Raw genomic sequence first — 19,718 nt, forward strand, 5'->3', positions numbered from 1 at the left:
ACTGCCCAAACCAATCTATTCTCAGTAGTGTAAAGATATCTGAAGTGCACAATGTAGTTTAATATAGAGAGTTCTATTCTATACAACAGAAAGGTCCACAGTACAGCATTTCCACACATTCAACACATAACAAGGCAAATACATAAAAGGCACAAGACTTGCACATCATAAAAACCCTTTTTTCGTTATCTTATTTAGTTCAAGTAATATGAATATTAAATGATATCTGTATCACTGTAATAATCTGAACAATGCAAGGTGTACAGTATTACACACTACTCTACAACTGCAAAAAGTAGCACTGTACAGATATAAAAAATGTGAGTACAGTAAATGGTCAAATACAAACATACTGTAAAATGACTACAACTGATAGTATACTTAGTCCAACCATAAACTTTTTAAAATATAAATAAAAGGCTAATTTGTATTTGCCCAAGTCTATTTGAAGACTAATGGTGAATCCCTGGCTACCCTGAAGTCCCTGGAAGTTTTACCATAAACTTCAGTGGAGTCATGATTTTTACCCTAAGGCAATGATTACTATAATGCAATAGTCTTCAGTATTGTTGTGAACACTGCTATTCGTATATCCTTTCTATAATTTCAACAACCTATGTAATTTTTAGTTTATAAAATGCAGCATTAAATTTACCATTCTAGGTTTTTATCGAATGATTAATGCCAATCTTCAAAGTGCAAAAGTAGACTGATTTTTCTAAAATCAAGCTGAAAGTCAGACTGTTGAGTTCTATGGTCATTAAATTAGTGTAATCATCAACCAGAATAGTTTAATCCAAAATATGATCTCCAAAGAATGTGCAATTTTTCTTTTTGCCTGCTCTAAGTTTAAAAAAGAAACATCAAAATACTGTTTGTTTTCTAAGATTTGAACTTATAATATATATACACATATAGTATTTAACTCAAAACTTAAGCTTGATCGGTATTTATTGCTTAAATTTAAATAAAATAAGTTACTTAAAATACTAAAATCCTGAGGGAAAGCAAGTAAAGTAACTTAATTGCTATTCTTTATTAAAATGCTTTGCTATGCTACTATTAGACCATTTAAATTTATTTATTTAAAAATACAAATTAAGGCCCAAATCCTGCAAACATGTATGCGAGCATTATTATCCACAGAGTAGTTTCATTGAATCCAATAGGATTATTCATGTGTATAAAGTTACTCATGTGAGTGCTTGCAGGACTGTGGCCTAAATATGAGCTTGTTTCTCATTACCCACTGCTCTGGTACTATAAAGGGGCCTTAAAGTACAAATAAATGATATTTATTCTCACTTTAAAACTCCTTTACATGACGGGAGCAGTATAAAGTGGCCTTAGTGTACATGAGAATCAGGCCATATAGATGATCATACCCATATCCTCTTTCATAGGGATGCCAAAGAATAATATTTTTCTTTCCCTTTTCAAATATCCTGATTTTCAGAAAGTCTTACTAATTATTTTTATATAGATTTCTGAAAATATGCAGTTTATTTCTCTCATGCATATCATACAGTACATAAACTTGGATTGTTCTTATGTTAAAGTATGCATATATGGATTAATAGATATTTGAAATAACAGGGGTGGGGGTTTTAAATCTGCTTTTAAACTTCAGACATTAGTAAAACTGAACTGCAGAATAAAAATGATGGAAGATGTTCCTAAATGTTCAAATCCTGTAGTTTTAAACATTTTTTATAACCCCATCAAATTCAGTAAGCTTAAAATATGATACTTAAAATCAATACTTTCAAGTCTGCAAAATATATATCAAATTTATTTGCTAAATGTACTTCAATTTACAACACCAACAACACAAAAAGAATCTTATGATTTAATGTTTGTTTAATATCACTATAACCCAGAGGTTACAACCTATAAAGGTTTTCTATTCACGTATCCCTGAAACTTTTCATTTTGCCACGAGAGCAGACCGACTGCAAATACATACATGCTGTGTGTGTATATGGATGTATGTGTGTGTGTGCAGATATATGTATATGCTCAAACATATATGCACTCACACAAATGTACAACACACACACACACACTCTTTCTCTACACAGACTAAGTCCAACTCTTGGTTTTAAACTTACTCTAATCACCACAGTTCCAACGAAGATTTTTTTTCAGCAGCAAATATATTTCTCTCCACATGATAAACATAATATCAAGACAGCAAGCCACCAGTGCTTGCAAAGCTAAAAAGGATCAAATATTTCAGTGCAAATGTAACATGATGACACAGCTGTCAAGGTGCAGTTAGAAAGTAGGAAACAAAAATGATTAAGTATTGTCATACAATTCCGTAAGATCAGTATTAGTTTGGGATGCTTTGCATTGGCACTTTAAAAGGAAATCGGTGCACATTTGTCTGTGTACAATACTCTGGTCTTCATTAAACTATCTGAAAAGTGCATATGGCCTGAAAATTACACATTGTATATTGGGGTGGGGGAGTATTAACACATTAATTCCCTACTTTCACTGCATTAAGCTTTAGTATAATAAAAAAAACGAAGAATGAGAATGAAGACCTTTGCACAATATCTTTATAAAATGTTTCTTTTTAAAATGTGCACTTCAATACAGGTGCCTCCTGCATTCAGAAGCTGTTCTATGGCAGCTCACAACAGGAAAACAGAGAATGGGCAGCATGGGAGTGGCATGCCCTGGCACAATAGCTGTTGCTTGTGGGCTGGCATGGGTAGTTAAAAAGGAGTATCAAACACTGTATCTGGATTATTTTCTTCTGTTTCCTCTTCATTTTGCAGAGGTTTATGGTTCAGTTTTCCACTTTCAGATGTCAGGGAGGAAGTGGCAGAACAGTGGTCTCCATCTTCACTGATTTTCCCTTTCATGGCATCCTGTACAAACTCCAGAATTTCCAGAGGGAGCCTTTTGAATTTGTCTTGATATTCCTGATCAAGTTCACCTTGTAACTGGAACAAAAACAAAACAAAAACGGTCTTAAATCATTTCTGATGGGAACAACAACCTACAGCATGGGGACACTACAAGCAGGAGGAGGAAAACTTACAAACTCACCTCCATTTGTTATTTTTACATGATTTGGGGCTAATTTTCAGTTTGTAGCTTTAGGGCTATACCTACGATACACTTAATAATTATCATACACCTATTAATTATCATGCATCCACTGCAAAGCTGAAGGCAAATGCAACCATTTTTACATTTTTAAAATTTTGTTGCGACACTCATAGGCACCCAAATCCTGCAAACATACATGTGCTTAATTTTACTTCTGTGAGTAATAAATAATAATAATACCTAGCTCTTATATAGCACTGCTCATCAATAGATCTCAAAGTGCTTTACACAGGAGGTCAGGATCACTACCCGCATTTTACAGATGGGGAAACTGAAGCACAAAGAAATTAAAGCTCAGATCCAGAAAAGGCACCTTGAAAAATCGCTGGTTTAGGTGCCGGGGCTCTCTATACAATGCATGGGGAAAGAGATAGGTGCTAGCACAGTAGGCGCCTAAGCTAACCAATGTGAGAGGCCGGCGAGAGGGGTGTGTCCTAATTCCTGCTCCTCTCACATAGGTCAGTGCCTAGCTCCCCTTGTGATTCATGGCTGGGAAACCTTCCCTGGAATTCTTCCTTGCAAGAATGGCAGTGCCTGCCTAACTCCATACAAAACAGCTGAGGGGAGGAGAAGGCCTCCCGTATAACCTTTAGCCCAGTGATTAGGGCTCTCACCTGGGGTATGGGAGACCCCTGTTCCACTGCTCCCTCTGTGGGGTGAACAAGAGATGCCCCAACCAATGGACTACAGAGGCATTCTCAATCTCTCTCAGGCCCAAGGCATATTTCATTATTTATCCAAAATGGAACGGCTTCAACAGGAGAGACTGAGCCACATCAGAATGTCCCACCGCGCAGGGGTTCAGCCATTCCCTATTCAAATCCCGCCCTCTCATCGGGCAGAGGGGGAAGTGAACCAGAGTCTTTCACATCCTGGGTGAATGAGCTAACCGCTAGGCTAAAGGTTATAAGGCAGGTGGAAAACCGGTCTTTAGGTGCCTAAGTCTCTTTAGACTGGCATGCTCAAGGTCACCAGCAGTAGAGCCGGCAATAGAAGCCTGAGTCCCAGTACAATGCTCTGTCCACTAGGCCACACTGCCTCCCTTAGTCCCACTGGCTTCAAGAAGACCACTCACTTCACTACAGTCAGGCTCAGTTTTTGTCAGGGATATTTTTAGTAAAAATCACGGACAGGTCATGGGCAATAAACAAAAATTCACCTGACCGGTCTGTGATTTTTACTAAAAATATCCCGACAAACTGGGGAGGCAGGAGGGTCCAGCATCCACAGCAGCTGGGAGCTCTGGGGTCGCCCCGCCGCCTACTGCAGCTGAAACACTGCAGGGTCCCCCCGCCGTGAGTGAAATGCTGCAGGGTTCCCCGCTGCGGCTGGGCTGCTGTGGGGGGGCTCCACCGCGACTGGGCAGCTGCAGGGAGCCCAGTCGCTCATGGCGAGTGGGAGTTCTGGGGTCCCCCTGCTGCCTGGAGGCGAGGAGCTGCTTGGGACCCGCCGCCAGCAGCGGCTGAGAGCTGCGGGGCTGCTTGCTGATAGCTCCAGCCCTGGGGCAGAAATGTCATGGAGGTTTCTGGAAGTCACAGATTCTGTGACTTCCGTGACCTCTGTGACATAATCGTAGCCTTAATTACAGTTAAGCACATGCTAACCTCTCTGAAGGAGCAGGGCCTTAATTCGTGTTTAGCTAAAAAGTCAGGTCCCGTGAATGTTCCATAGCTTCAAATCACAAACATTTTGTCCTAAGAAACAATATTGGAACTTTTGCCAATTTATCTTGGTTGGAGAAACATTAGAAAAAAATCAGCAAACTTGTCAACTGGAGTAGAGAGAGAAAAATAAATTCTTAAATTACATCTTTTATGGCTAGATATTCAAGTGATCACAGACAAGTTATATTATCAGACTAATGCGGTGTGTGTCTTGGACATGTGCTATCACAGGATGCAAAAGGCATGCGGCAGGGAGAGTGATGCAAATCTGGCTTTCTGCCTTCCGGGAGTTGTGGGACCTCTTGCCTTATTTATCTGGATTTTCTGTTTTGCAGGACCCATTCTAGGATCTGCATGTTCCACACTAATGAAAAACAACAGTGCATATAAAGACTTAAACTGGAGAAAAAGCCGGGCTTTGCAGCATGGCCAAATAAGACTGGCACAAAAGGGTAGGGTTGGGGTGAGATCCAAAGCAAAGAACCCCTCTCAGACAGCACCCAGCCGGCACCCACCTGCTCTCTTTTTTAATCTGAGGGGCTCTAACTTGAGCACTTCTGCTAACTGTAACTGCAGCAATTTTCAGGGGTCTCTGAGGCGATCACATCTCAAACTATGTTTTGTAATTAGGGGATTTATAGGATGCTGAGTTCCCCTTAACCTATTCTATCCCCCTGAGCCCATCCAACAGGGCTTCTGGTCCCCTTCAACCTACTGAAACTGCTGTCACACGGTGCAACAGTCTCTTTCAACCTCAATGTCAGGGCCTCTATCTTCATCTTCCTTGACCTCTCTGCAGCTTTTCATACTGTCATCACACCCTCTCTCTTGACCCCTTGGTCCAGCCATGTTTTCCTTGACTCTGTCCTCTCCTGGTTCTCCCCCCGTCCCTCTGACTGTCCCCTCAGTGTGTCTTTTGGTGGGTCCACTCTTCCTCTCTCCTCCTATTCAAAGTGATGTCCTGAGGTCCCCTCTTCTTCGGGTGACCTCATCTGCTTACTTGGCTTCAGTTACCTGCGCTATGGCAACCTCTCGCAAATCTACCTCTCTGCCCTCAACTTGCCTCCATCATGTCCCACATCTCGGTCTGTCTCTCTGACACTTCCTCTTGGATGTCTCACCATCAATGTAAGCTTCCCATGACCCAAACTGACCTCCTTATCTTCACTCCTAAACCCTGGCCACTCCTCCACTTCTTCGTTGCTATTGACAACACCATCATCCTCCCTGTTACTCAAACCTGCCACTTCCCAGCTTGAATCCATCTCTCTAACTCCTTCCCCTCCCTACATACAAGCAGTGTCCAAATCTTGTAGCTTCTTCCTCCTTAGTATCTAAGATCAGTCCTCTTCTTTCTATCTCTGCTGCTAAAATGCTTGCTCTCGTCCTCATCTCCCATTTTGATTACGGTAACCTTCATCTCTGACCTCACGACAGCCATCTTGCCCACCCCCAATCCATATTATTGTCCGCCACTAGGGTGACCAGACAGCAAATGTGAAAAATCGGGATGGAGGTGGGGGTAATAGGGTCGTATAGAAAACAAAGCCCCTAATATCGGGACAGTCTCAATAAAATCAGGACATCTGGTCACCCTAACTGCTGCTGACAAGTCTGAGGAGTAAATTATGTATCCCAGATTTCAAATATGTATTTGCATCAGTCTTATTTTGCCATGGCCAGTTACCACTTTGATCACTCTTCTCTTATGCAATGCCTCCTCTTCTTTTTCTTGTGCCCCTTCTCCCTACCCTCTCTCCGTCTTTAAGGGACTTTCCTCTGAGATCACCTAGAAGAGTGTGGGCGCTACCTGAGATAAATTAATGAAACATATAATAGCAGTAAGTTACAGACTAACACTTTGAAACCCCCCTGGCAGCCAGTGAGGATTACAAAGCACTATTATGGTATGCTCTCTGCCTGACACGCTACTTAACAACTGGGATGCTCCATTGTGTGCTAGTTTTCATTTCAGAATGGTCTCAATGCACAGCATGGTGCAGAATGGATTACAATATTCTACTCTGGAGGAGACCAAAGGCACGGATATTTGCAGCCAGGGCCACATCCTAGAGAAAAAGGACAGTCACGTTTCACCATGTGTCAAAAGTGCTCTTAGCCACAGCTAGTTATCCAAAAGCAGACCAACATCTCATGAAACTGCTAAATTACAAAACCTGTGCTGCACATGGCAGATGCCATCACTTTACCTGGTTTATCAATTCTATTGGTTGCTTCCTCCAGCCTACCAACATTCCCTTTCTCTTCTCTATATCTAGCCTTCATTCAGTTCACAGTCTCAGACAACCTCTGGATCATTTGTTCAACTTTACCTACCAAGATCAAAGCAACAAAGCTGTAGAGCTGGGCATGTTATCACAGTCCACGTCTCCTCATTAAGCCTCATACTTCTACACAGTGGATATGATGAAATAAATCCCTGTGGTTACCCACATAAGGGAACCCTTCAGCAGAAGAGCAGCTGGCCAATACTACCCAGTGGGCCCTCTCACGCTCAAAAAAACCCTCCACCCAGTCCTTCTAGGGGGGGGTCTCAGGTATGTCAACTAAACCATGAGGTCAGTATTATGAAAGGCAACCCAGCAGATATAAAAGCAGCAGCATGGACACTTTATATCCATCCATAATAGATACTACTAGATAATACTTAGTCCTGCCACGAGTGTAGGGGACTGGACTAGATGAACTCTGGAGGTCCCTTCCAGTTCTACGATTCTATGATTCTATGATTATGAGGAGGAGATCACTGACTAATTCAACCAGTGCCTGGTCCATATCTAAGTCTAAAATCTGACTGATTGGTGTCAAGGCAATTCAGAAACCACTGGAGTTTTCCTGCCACGAACTTCTCAAGGATTTTTTCCAATAACAAGTAGAAACTCCCCAGAATTAAGTCAATAGCTGGCAAGACTATCAGTGTCAAGCTGTATGAAGCAATCATTTCTTAAGATCTTTGTTTTATAGGAATCTCCAAAGAGGTGTAGGTGTTAATATTTGTTACAGATACTCTTAACTCTTAGGGATGAACTCCACATATGGAGATTATTAGAATGCATTAAAGTACTTTCCCAACACAATGCTTATTGAACTGGGACACATCACAATATTAGTAACCTTAGTTAAGAAACAGGAATCAACACATTTCTATAAACAGCAATGTGATGTACAGAACGCAAGGTTTTCAACTTAATCTGGCTATAAATAATAAAATATTTCATGTTGTAGGACCTACAATACCTACAATGATACCGCTTACTGCGGATAATGGGATTAGTGTATTGGGGAGACACCCAAAGCATGACCAATGAAATGGAAATCATGGTCACATCCCTGACAGGTTTATCATTCTGAGCTGCTATTTGTATTGCACCCAGATTTCCAGATGCCAAGGCCAGAAGGGACCGATGTGATCATATAGTCTGACCTCTTATATAACACAGGCCATAGAACTTCACCAAAATAATTCCTAGAACTAAACAGCATCAATATGACTTATGAGTGAGGGTGAGGGTGTTCAGATCTCTATTACATTTGGTGTAGGTTCAAACCCAAATTAAGACTAGGGTTGAGTTTTGGACTTAAGGGTACTAAAATCTTGTGAGATTTCTGCCATTTTAGCTCAAAACCTGGTGAAAATGACTTGTAGGATTTTGGCTATAACCAGCCTGGGAAATATGCCTTTTTCAATTTAGGATCTGACCTGGAATGGAGGCAGAGCTGGATCTGAGGAATTTGGATCTACACTCCTGTGAAATACACAGGGGTTCCAAAAAGAATTTCCAATTTTGGCCCATCTCTAATCATATCTTATGATATTCGTGGAAGTCTTACTCTTGCAGATATAAATCAAAAGGACACCTAGCATAATTACTTGTTCTCCTTGAAACTGTCTCTCTAATATCATATTTTGTTCAGTGAGCCAGGTATCTGAAAAAACATGCAAACTATAATTTTTGCAGGGCAGGTTTAAAGTTTCGGTGTGTGGTTTCTATGACTTTTATCCATCTAGGTCAATTATGGAGATCCTGAATTCTCATTTTGACATATATCTCTGAATGATTCAAGATGTAACATAGATTATCAATAGTATTCTCAGATCTGCTCCATGGGTTCTTGCTTCATAAGCCTTTAAAAAAAGACTTCTGTTAATTCATCCTTCCTCTAGGAACTCTAGTATCTAATATGTGTAAATAAAATAGATTGACCTGTACTTTATTGATTTTTGGTAATAAAAGGTTGCTTATTAATGGCTTTTATTTATCAAGAATTTCTAAACTTCATTGGGATTTACCCAGAAAACTTCAATTGCTTGTCTAGATCCACAGCTTCATCTGCTCTCAAGCCACGGAGGGATCCCAAACTAACTACATGACACAGGACATGTGGTGATCTGGATTCTGTTGTGAAATTTCTTGCAACACTTAGAATACATAGCCCTTCAGTAATGCAACTCAGATTCTTCAGCGGTCTCTTCTTCAGCTGTTTATTCTTGTGCCATGTGAATAACATAGCTGGAGTCGACGTAGCTTAGGTTGACTTACCCCGGTGTCTTCACTGTGCTGCGTCGACGGGAGACGCTCTCCGGTCGACTTCCCTTACTCTTCTGGGGAGCTGGAGTATCGGAGTCGACCGGAGAGTGCTTTGCCGTCGATTTAGCGGGTCTTCACTAGACTCGCTAAATCAACACCCGCTGCATCGATTGCAACAGCGTCCATCTCCCACGGCCACACACCAGGTTCATGCCAGCACAGGAATTATGAGCGCATGATTTCTAGCCTAGAGCTCAATCCCTTGGACCCAACTGCCTCTCAGCTGGAAAATAAAAGTCTTCAGGGTTCTTGGTTATAACCACTGTTTGAAAAGGGTCATGGAGCAGGGAGAGGTCTGAGCAGCACTGCCTGGGAACACAGGAGTGAAAGCTAACATGAGTCATTCAGCTTAAAGCAAGGAAAAAGCATTAAGGAAAGAAAATAAATGCTGTGATTTATATCGTTTATAATTTTTATGTTACGTATGCCCAAAATTAGTTTTAAACTTACTAAAATGTAACACATGCTAGGAGGCCTAAAAAAAGCCGACTAGGGTCAGACAGAATTACCAAGCATAGAAGCAGAAACTGTGGTTTCAAACTTATTCTGACCAACCTCTCTAGACCTCTGCATACTTCCAGCATGATCTAATGAACTTCTGCTTCCACCAAGAACAAAAATAACATGATCACATGAAAACCCCCAGCACAAGTTACCAGGAGGATTGTAGTTCACATGGAGTGTATTGGGTAAAGAAAAAAAGATGAATCCCCACCATGCTGAATAAGACCAGATACATAGCACTCAGAGTTATCTTGTTACTGAGTTTAGAATACTGATTTCCTGTCAGTTCTCAGTACTTGAAATCCAATTTATCCCCCCGCTCTTGCTGGTGAAACTGTTTTTCATTTCAGGTAGTGTGAAGGAAATGGCTGGGGTAATTTGTTATAGGAATCAGATCATCGCATAATAAAATACTTTAGTTCTCAGAAGCACAACATAGTTAAGAAAATCTCGGCATTAGTCTAAACACATGGTAACAAATCGGCAGCTGCATACATAGACACATATGGTCATTGTTAGGGCCCTACCAAATTCACGGCCATGAAAAACAAGTCACAGACTGTGAAATCTGGTCTCCCCCTATGAAATCTGGTCTTTTGTGTGCTTTTACCGTATACTATACAAATTTCACAGGGGTGACCAGGGTTTCTCAAATTGGTGGTCCTGATACAAAAGGGAGTTGCGGAGGGGTCACAAAAGTTATTTTAGGGGGTCATGGTTTTGCCACCTTACTTTGGTGCTGCCTTCAGAGCTGGGGGGCTGGAGAGCGAGGGCTGTTGGCCAGGTGCCCAGCTCTGAAGGCAGTGCCTCACCACCAGCAGCGCAGAAGTAAGGGTGGCAATACCATACCATGCCATCCTTATTTATAATTTTAAATGGGATTTTTCCTCCAGCTTCTTTGAACTCATTTTAAAGAGCATAGAAAAAAATTCACTTCCCGGCAGAAGCCAAGCGTGGAGAATGCAAGCCTTAAAGGCAAATGTTTTGAAAACTTGTGTCTAAAACTGTTTTGTACCATAACAATTGTAGGCTCTAGCAAGCATCCTGCATAATATATAATTCTATCCGAATGTTCCCATCTGCCTTTTGGTTGACTGATGAATGAAGCAATTAAATTAATTTCTTCCACGCATTGTGTGGGATAAACGGCATTCATTGTGAATGCAGGTGATACAGCAGTGACTATATTGATTATTAATAGACGTATGATTGCACCAGCAGTTGGGTATAGTAAACAAGTGGTGACTTCTGAGTGTTTTAAGTTCACGTTTCCATTTTCACAAGCCACTAGGAACGACTGTTTGTTTCCTCAACACCAGGGAGCTGTTAAAGCTGTGGATCAGGAAAACCATATGTCTGTAACAGAACTATTGTGCCTGAAACCACTTTATATTTGCCCCCACGCTTCTCTGAGCCCGCTAACGCTCCACATACTTGTTTTCATGCCTGCAAATGTTTCACCTACGTGCCCAAAGACAATTCTGAGTAGCAGATTTGGGGCTTTTATGCCTGCATCAAACAACGAAGACGCACTATGTCCGCAACCTCAATTTAGCTTCCAAAAGAGTGCATGCAGGACTCCCAGATTAAGGGGACAGAGAGCAAACGTGATGCTGCTCTGCTGCTTTTCATTTTCAGAGCTTACTTAATTAGAGAGCCGATCGAGAGGGATACGGAATTAAAGGCTGAGTAGCAAGAATCGTAAGAAGCAGATGGAGGCTCAGTAGCAGTGAGAGTGAAATTGAGGAGCAGAGCTTAGGGATCAAGTGATCTATAGGCAACAATTTTTTTTTCTTTTCTATTTTGGAACAGCAAGAGTTTCTTACTAAGGGCCCTGCTATTCCTGCCACCAAGCAGAAGTCTGTTGGCATGGCAAGGAAGTGTCATCTCCATGGCATTGTTCTCCTCCCCGGTCTCCTTCTTGACCCTGCTGAGAACCGTCTGTGGAGCTCAACCGACTTGGGGCTCAATCATAGAATCATAGAATATCAGGGTTGGAAGGGACCTCAGGAGGTCATCTAGTCCAACCCCCTGCTCAGAGCAGGACCAATTCCCAACTAAATCATCCCAGCCAGGGCTTTGTCAAGCCGGGCCTTAAAAACCTCCAAAGAAGGAGACTCCACCACCTCCCTAGGTAACGCTTTCCAGTGCTTCACCACCCTCCTAGTGAAAAAGTTTTTCCTAATATCCAACCTAGACCTTCCCCACTGCAACTTGAGACCATTGCTCCTTGTTCTGTCATCTGCCACCACTGAGAACAGCCGAGCTCCATCCTCTTTGGAACCCCCCCCCTCAGGTAGTTGAAAGCAGCTATCAAATCCCCCCTCACTCTTCTCTTCTGGAGACTAAACAATCCCAGTTCCCTCAGCCTCTCCTCATAAGTCATGTGCTCCAGACCCCTAATCATTTTTGTTGCTCTCCGCTGGACTCTTTCCAAGTTTTCCACATCCTTCTTGTAGTGTGGGGTCCAAAACTGGACACAGTATTCCAGATGAGGCCTCACCCGAGCATCGTATCCCACAACCCTGCAGGATTTATGTGCTCACTCAAGGCCTATTCAGTCAGCATTCATTTATGCATTTCCTCCCTCTGTGATGTGGAACCTGAGAAGAGTCCTGGGGCACTAGCTGGACAACACAGCTCCAGCAGCAGCCAGGCTATCAAGGCGCTGGGGTGGGAAAACTGGGATTGGCAGCAGTGGGGAGGCAGAGGTCCTGCTCAGATGACCCTTGTGCCTCTGCAGAGCTCAAAGAGCTCACTGGGGGGAGGGGAAAACACAGGGCCCCATGGAAAGGATGCAAAGAATTCACGAGGGCAAAACTCTCCTCCTTGGGACGTGGCACTGAACTAGGGAATTACTTTAGCCCTTACACTCATGTTCATAAGTACTGTACATGGTCCCTGATCAAAAGCAGTTACTAGCTGTATATGTGCAGAGATAATTAGACCCAGGTGAAACGCAGTGCTGGTGAAATAAAGAGTATCTTTTTGTAGTAAGTGCAAACTAGCACAAGAGCAAATGGGCCCCACGTGTTAACATCTGGACTTCACAAGCTACACACGGGCAATATAGATAAGGATGAAAAGAAACCATTCAGGCCACTAGAGAATCATCTCCAAAGAACCTGGTACGTGGAGTAATTAGGGGAGACGTAAAGGCTCTAACAATGATGGTACAGAGACAACTCGGCTATGTATTAGACTGTGTACGTGACCGATGGTGTGGGCACTTCTTTTAATTGACTAGGGAACAGCACAATTCTCCCGCTGATGACTGCTGCCATCCAAAGCTCAGCGGATGCCCACCACCGCCCTTCCAAATCACACTCAACATCCTAGGAAATGAGCAGTCCCAAGGCACTCTGATTCAACAGCAGCTGCAGCAAGGGCAGCAGGGGAGAGAGCAGGGCTTGTCAACCCCAGTGCTCCCACCAGGCCAATCTCCAGCTGCCTGGGAACATGGCTCTTGGTAGCGTACCTTTCCCATCGCTGACAGCATCAGTTGAGCGCACGTGCTGCCGCGCAAGCCACAACCTCTGCTCTGCTATTGTTAGCGTTCTAGCTTGAACAAAGCTAGCACAAGGCTCTCTTCCTTTTGGGTAGTTTTGGTAGCCTGTGTTATACGGGAGGTCAGACTATATATGATCTAGTGGTCCCTTCTGGCCTTAAATGCTATGACTATGAGCTGGGATGGAGACTTGCTCCCAGCTGCTGGGTAGACATACCCTGGCGGGGCCAAAACACAGCAGTAGGGGCTGCTATATGACTATCCACATCTTTGGAGCATCCTCCAGCACTGTCTATGATGCCTCTCAAGTATATGTCAGTTGCCACCTACTCAATATCCCATCCAGACAGATTAATACTGAACTCGTAATCTGAAGCTGGAGGCTGCTTGATGGAAATGGCCAGAAACTTAGTTTTATCCAGGTTAATAACAGACCAATGCGTGCTGCTTCTTGCCTGACCAGATTGCTTTATGCTAGTGTAACCCCAATTAAATTAATGGATTTGTGAAGTTAATCGGGCCCTTAAATAAGGCTCTTAGATTGCAGTTCTTTGGTGAAGGGACTTTGCCTGTTATTTGTTCAGCAAACTGCCACCTACTTCAAGGGCTAATTAATAAATAAATGTGACTGGTGAAATGCATTAGCCTATCAACAGACACCTAGTTCCAAGATGATAGATACATTAGCAATTCATATTTTTTATGGGATCCACAGTAAAAGCATGTTATTACAGCAACCGGAGTATTGTGTGGAGATTCAGGAACCTCAGCTCACAACTGGCTGTATTTGCACTTTTCAAATCTCTTGTATGTCCTTCAATTGGATGGATTACATTGAAATGTCTGGGGATATTTTCATAGTCACTTTGTTTTCTATTTCTCTAACGTTTCCTCAGTTAATTCTCAAGCAAAATCCCTCTCTGGGCCTTTTAAACTATATATCTGGAACTACAGTACTCTTGTTTTCTGATTACTATTTTGTGTACTTGCAGTTTAACTGTTTGCTTTTGTAGCTCGAATGCTTTCTTAAGCTGTCGGTGATTTTTTTTTATGACTATAAATATGTGACCTATGTATCTCATGATACAAATAAACAGAGAGAATTTGAAGTGGTTTGCAAGGGAAAAAAAATCCCACCTCCCTGAATATGCATGATGACGTTGGGCCACATTTTGCTTTTTACACCATCATGAAACTGAAGTAAGTTCACTGAAGCTACCTATGGCCACAGTCTTCTCTATTTCACTGGAAGAAATCCAGATAAACTCCACTGACATCTGCCTCTCTATTGCCACATTCTGCGCTCTGTTTCCCTGGTGAGGATCCTGGGTAAGTAGCTCCTCTGACATCGCTCAACAGAAGCTGCAATATAAGCTCTGATTTAGTTCTTTCATAAAGTGCCATGCACTTTATGGCACTGCATTAAAGAATAACAAAGTGATTTCTCCATTGCCTTCTAATGATGGCTATTTATTCCCTTCCATGGAGCTTCCAGTATGCCCTCCGAATAGACAGCTATCAGACAGCAGAACCCTTCTAAAGGGTATCATTACTTTAACTAGCTGCACAAAAGTGCTTAAAGGTCCCTTGGAAACCCTTTCTCAGAATTAAATCTTGAGATTATGACGGAGCCAATGTATTCCAGAAATGTTTCAAGTCCCTTGCCTGCTACAGCTCTCTGCAATCTGAAAGCTGAACGGCCTTACTGCAGCTAAGGTGAATGTCTCTTGAGAGCAGTGGGATCTATAGGGTCAGTTATACAGTCTCTGTTGCCTAAAAGCACTGCTGTTCTGCAGGGGGAGTGGTTTGGTTATTTCTGGAGATATGTAGCAAGACAGTAAAGCTTGGAATACTCTTCTCTGGAGGCTGGAAATTACAAGACATAATAGGCGATACAAAGCAGCAGTAGTAATAATAATACCTCGCTCTTATATAATGCCTTTTCAACTTTAAATCTCAAAGCACTTTACAAAGGAATCACCGTCATTATCCTATAAAACTGTAAAATGCTCTGATGACAGCCAGCCACTCTTGTGGATCCCTTGCAGTTCTAACCAGGTATCGGAACACAATTAAACAGTGCTTTTCAGTTTTTGAACGTTAACTTCAGAATGCACCATTTTAGCATGGCCTGTCCGAATCTCCGCGTGGCATGTACACAAGCCCCCATCAGTACCACTGAATATCCCCTCTGAGCGTAGCAAATGGCCGACTTCTGGTGGTGTCTGGCCACTTCCTTCCACCGTGTCATTCTGATCTACGCTATACGCTCCCCAGCAACCAAAACCCTCAGGCACCCTCTACAGCAACAAGAGCTCTCACGGCATAAAAAAACCCCAAACCGCGGCAGCAAGCTTCAGAGCCTGGGTCTAGAGACGTGGGCTCATCATGGTGCTAAAAACAGCAGTGTCAATGTCCTGCTCAGGCTGGAGCCTGGGCTCTGAAATCCACCCTCCTTGCCAGGTTTCAGAGCCCGAATTCCAGCCCAAATGGGAACGTGTACGCTGCTATTTTTAGCAGCGTAGCACAAGCCCAAGTCTGTAGACTTGGGCTCTGAGACGGCCACAGGTTGTCTGTCTGTCTGTCTGTTTTGCAGTGTAGACGTAGCTGAAGATTTTGCACCTCAGAGTGCTGTCCCATTGGTGGGGGGGCACACAGCAAGCACAGGACATCATTTTTGTACCTATTATTGTTGGAGAATTGCATGGGATTTTAGTGCTTGGCTATTGTTGACTTGAATGGTAATCACGCTGATCAAACCCTATACAGCTCTTTGACATTTTCCCTGCTTAGCGGCAAGATGGGCCCTGATGTGTCACTACACTTACACGCATCACGAAGGAGACTCTGCAGCACAGAGTTTCTTTGAAAAGTCTGGTCTGCAAATTACCGAGCAGCCGTTCTGTTAATATCTTGTTAAAAATGAGTGTTTTTAGACTTGAAACCAGCCTCTCTATGACTAAAGATCAAAGTGTCATTGAAACCCTTTTCAAGTAGTTACAGATCTGTAATCCTTTGCAACGAAGGAGGGTGTTCTGAAAGGTTTCTTAACTAGCTAGCCTGGATTTTCACTCCACGTCACCGGAGTTTCTATACTGAATCTCACAGGAGGTTTCTATTGATCTGTGGCACTTTAATGGGCAAGCCACAGTTTTCTCTCACAGCAGCCAAATGAGACATTCTATTCAGAGTCTGAACTTGTACTGATCAATGTGATCTCTGAGACCCTGATATTAACCATCCAAATGTGCATGTGAGGATTACAGGTATAGCCAAATGCTCAAATCAGCTAGAAAGAACAGGGTAATGCACTTCTTTTATGTGGCAATACCAATCATGTTTACAGATGGAATTGCTACAGAGCATTATTCAGTACTGTGATTCTAGCAGTGCTCCTTGATATATCTCTCAGTTTAGTGGCACATGGTAGAATTGCCACATTGATTAACAACTCCCTGTGTCCTTTTGAACCACTGCTCTCTTTTGCCTCTCGGTGTTATCTTCTATCGTAAATTCTGTAGAGCCAAAAGTTTATTTTAAACATCATAAACAAGGGAAACTTTTTGATAAAGTAACCTATCTTTTCCCCATCCCTCCACCTACCTATAAGCATTGCACTTAGAAGACAAGTCTTGGTGCGCTTTGTTTAAAAAGATTCTTTGTCACATAGCTGTTTACTAAAGAAGGTTTCTATTAAAGTAAATATTATTTTTTACTGAACAGTTGCATATGTTAATTGGAGATATAATTAAATGTCAGACCAGCTCTCTCCAGGACGGTGTGCACTAGTCTGGAATACTTTTAATTTTTTTTTCAAATAAGCTTTTTATTAACTTTTCTCTATCAAATGGCATAAAACCAAGAATAACTAAGAATAATTTTGCCCACTATGAAAACAAAACTACCTCTGGGACAAGACTCAACAACTGTTCAGCACCGCATGGCAACACTACACAAAAAATTAGAGCGGAAACATTATAGATTTTGGGTACAATTTTCAAACATGCCTAAGTGACTTAGGAGCCTAAACTCCATTTTCAAAAGAGATGTAGGCACTTAGGAACCTAAGTCCCATTGACTTTCAATAAGACTTAGGCTCAGAAGCCAAGATTTTTAAAGGTATTTAGGCATTGCTGCACTAGGCATTGCAACACTGAATTGATTTAGAAGCTTCAATCTCATTTTCAAAGTGATTTAGGAACTTCAGTATCTAAATCCCATTGACTGTCAATAAGAGTTTGGCTCCTAAGTGTCTCAATCACTTTTGAAAATGAGATATAAGCCCCTAAATCAGTTAGGCATTGCAACTCCGAGAGCAGCAATGTCTACATAGCTTTAAAAATCTGGGCCCTAAGCCAGATCCTCACAGGTATTTAGACTCCTAAGTTCTCTTTGGACTCCTAACTTCCATAGAAATCAGTGGAAGTTCGGAGCTTAAAGAGAAGCTAGGAGCCTAAATACTTCCAAGACTCTGGGCCTAAGTGCCTACATCACTTTTGAAAATAGCATTTAGGTTCCTAAGTCACATAGGAACTTTTGAAAATTTCACCTTTTTGTAGTATGGAATTTTACAATTTTGTATGCAACATAGTTTGAAAAACTGTATAGTATCTAGAGCGCCAGACAGGTGCTGATAACCCGATATAAATAAATTAAATTAAATAGCCACTATGCCATGTAGTAGTACAGATTCTTCACCAGTTGAAAGTACAGGGAGATTTTAATTTTTTGAATTGGTCAGGATGTAATTACCCAAACTGGAATTTGGCCAAGACACAATTATCTCATGTGTTTAGTTGTTTGCCTGGCTTTCCTAGAGTCTGGCTGAGTTTGGATGCAAACTACCCAAGAAGCAATCCAAGAAAATAGGAAAACTAACATCTGGCTTTTCAGGTGAGGGGCATGTCTGCCTTTTGTTTCTGTGGTTTGCAACCCAAGAATCTTCTTGGAGGATGTGCTTGGATCACTGTTTCTGAAGCAGTAATGGCGACAGTGATTTTTTTTTCTACTCTGTAGATTGTTGTATATGTTTTTGTTACCTTCAGGCTGAATTACTGTAATGCAACCTGCTAGGGACTTGAAGACCATTCGGTTCCATCAGCTAGTACAGCATGCGGCTCTTTGCTAATTACTGGTGTTTCACATCTGGAGTGTTTTCCCCAAGTGCTCTACAGACTGCACTGCCTTCATTAATTCATGTTGCAATGCAAAGCGTTCATTTTGACCTATAAAGCCTCTTTTAGTTTAGGTCTTACGTATTTTAAAGACTGCCATGGCTTTCCCCATAGATGAAATCCACTCGTGCACTCAATATGGTTATCCCCATGTTGGTTGCTGTAGGGGCTGGAGGGCTGGGTTTTGCTGGGGGGCCTGTGACAATGGAATTCACTACTGCTTTTAGCCTGTTTACTCCTGGGGGAATTCTGTGCCACTGCGTGTGTGCATAATTAATGAGCTACACATATTTTTATTTTTTGCGCAGAAAAAAGCTTCTGCCGAAATGTTGCTGCACCTTTTGCCCACCAGAGGGCGCTGTGATGCAAGAACAGCAGCAGCTCTCAGCAGAAAATAACTTCTGCAGTTCTGTCTTTTGCCCACCAGAGGGCGCTGTTGTGATAGCCCACAGCAGCCATGCTCAGCCAGCTAGGAAAGAGAAAGAGCCTGCCTTTTTCGCAGCAGGCCAGGTCAGGAGACAGAAGCTATGGGGAGACAGACAGCGTGGGGTGCTGGGGGAGGTCAGACAGGGGCTCATAAGGGCTAGTTGGGGAGGACAGACTGGGGCAGGGACTGAATGGGAGTGGAGGTGCAGGGCCACAGGGGGGAGGGAGGTACAGGGCCACATGGTGATGGGGGAGGGGATGCAGAGCTACATAGGGACTGAGGGTGGCTGAGTGGGGGCACAGAGACACATGGGGACAGGGGTACAGAATCACATAGGGACGGGGAGGGGGTGCAGGCCACATGGGGATGGGGGGAGTGGGTGTCTGGGTGGGGGTGGAGGGACACATGGACAGGGGGTGCAAAGACATATGGGGGTGCAGGAACACATGGGGACAGGGGAAGATGTGCCTGACTGAATGGGAGAGGCTAAGGGTCAGCCAGGGTCTGCGTGGGGGAAGCTCCTTAACAATCCCTCCCAGCCCCCCTCCAAAAAAAACCCCTGTTCCATACTTTTTCCACCCATACCCAACAACCCTCCAAGTTCACACCCAGGCTCCTTCCCTCTCCCTCAGATCCTCTGTTATCCAACTCCCCCAAGTTTTTGCATTGCTTCAGAGGGGTGCGGGAAATATGGTTCTGTATTGT

At 42.8% G+C, this 19,718-nt stretch overlaps 1 protein-coding gene across 1 annotated transcript in view; it reads right to left on the minus strand.

Moving 5' to 3' along the window:
- Positions 1-2,726: 2,726 nt before the first annotated feature.
- PLCB1 (phospholipase C beta 1) overlaps positions 2,727-19,718 on the minus strand; it is a 633,260-nt gene continuing 616,268 nt past the window's right edge. The window contains exon 32 of the mRNA XM_065400502.1: positions 2,727-2,957. Coding sequence (XP_065256574.1) covers positions 2,727-2,957 — 231 coding nt within the window. The remainder of the gene's footprint in view (positions 2,958-19,718) is intronic.

The sequence above is a fragment of the Emys orbicularis genome, chromosome 3, assembly GCF_028017835.1.
Source record: "Emys orbicularis isolate rEmyOrb1 chromosome 3, rEmyOrb1.hap1, whole genome shotgun sequence".
NCBI classification, from domain to species: Eukaryota; Metazoa; Chordata; order Testudines; family Emydidae; genus Emys; species Emys orbicularis.